Raw genomic sequence first — 1,205 nt, forward strand, 5'->3', positions numbered from 1 at the left:
GGTTAAATTCTAAATGTTGCTAAATGCGTGGGCATTGAGTCATCATTCTATGCCTAGCAATGCTAACCCAAGGATTCTTTTCTTAACATGTTCTATTAGCTGTTACCCTTTCCCAAGTGCATAACCCCTAAAACCAATGCATGCATTAAATCTTAAACCCTTATTAGGAAATACCCTCTCCCGAGCAAATAAAACCCAAAAGAAATTCAAGAATGAATGCAAGATAACAAGAAAAGAATTAGAACAGAAAAACCTGCAATAAATCCTCTTTGCATTGATAATTCTTTAAAGTACACCGTACATCGTTGGCTTTTTAGGTCTGTCAGGCCCTAGCTAGGGGATTAGTCACTCATGGCCATTGAGGGCTTACAACTGGGGTCGAAAGAAAGAATAGGGATAATAAAAACAAAGAATATAGAGAGAGAAGGGAGAGCTCAAGCTTGGAGTGCTGAGGGAATTGCTCTGAGGCGAGATGTGTTGATTCCTTGGGACTGGCTCTCTATAGCTGCTGAAGTGGGCTTTGGGCCTTCAGATTCGCGCTTAGCGCGACACCTCGCGCTTAGCGCGTTCGGATCGTGCGTTTAGCGCGCGCTGCAGGCTTAGCCTGTGCTTCTGTTGGATCGCGCGCTTAGCGCGTAGCTGGGGCTTAGCGCGCGTAACAGATTCTGCATCTTCGAGCTCAACGCCTCGCTTAGCGCCTATCTTCTTTGCTTGCTTAGCGCCTGAGGCGCGCTTAGCACGAGTGTTGGGCTGAGCCTGCTTCAGAACTCCTTCTTTTTCTCCATTTCTGTTGCCTTTTTGCTTAATGTAACCTCAATTTTCATATCTGCAACCAGAAATTCAATTTAATTAATTTTTCAACTTTTAATTATAAATAACTGCTAAATAATTAATTCTAGGCCAAAATTTGATTAATTAACTACTATTAATTCACAATTATTTAGCAGTTATCAAAATCCCCCAAATTAAACTTTGCTTGTCCCCAAGCAAACCAAGAATAAAAGCAAATAAATTCTCAAGCAAGTTCTGAGTGTTCCAACACTATCAATGGCTTTAGTTCCTCCTTCTTTCTGTGGTCCTTTCCGCATCTGTCAACATCTCAAAATGAAAGCATAAAACACAAGAGTGAAATTAGTCAGTCCTTTGGAATCTTAATCAAATCTGGCTTGCCTTACTTTCCTACAAGGCTGGTGTTTCCCTCTGCT

General features: G+C 41.6%; 1 protein-coding gene across 1 annotated transcript in view; it reads right to left on the reverse strand.

Moving 5' to 3' along the window:
• Positions 1-761: 761 nt before the first annotated feature.
• Positions 762-1,205, reverse strand: part of LOC106794745 (uncharacterized) — a 6,149-nt gene continuing 5,705 nt past the window's right edge. Inside the window, exon 2 of the mRNA XM_014762629.1 lies at positions 762-826. Coding sequence (XP_014618115.1) covers positions 762-826 — 65 coding nt within the window. The remainder of the gene's footprint in view (positions 827-1,205) is intronic.

This window comes from Glycine max, chromosome 10 (assembly GCF_000004515.6).
Source record: "Glycine max cultivar Williams 82 chromosome 10, Glycine_max_v4.0, whole genome shotgun sequence".
NCBI classification, from domain to species: Eukaryota; Viridiplantae; Streptophyta; class Magnoliopsida; order Fabales; family Fabaceae; genus Glycine; species Glycine max.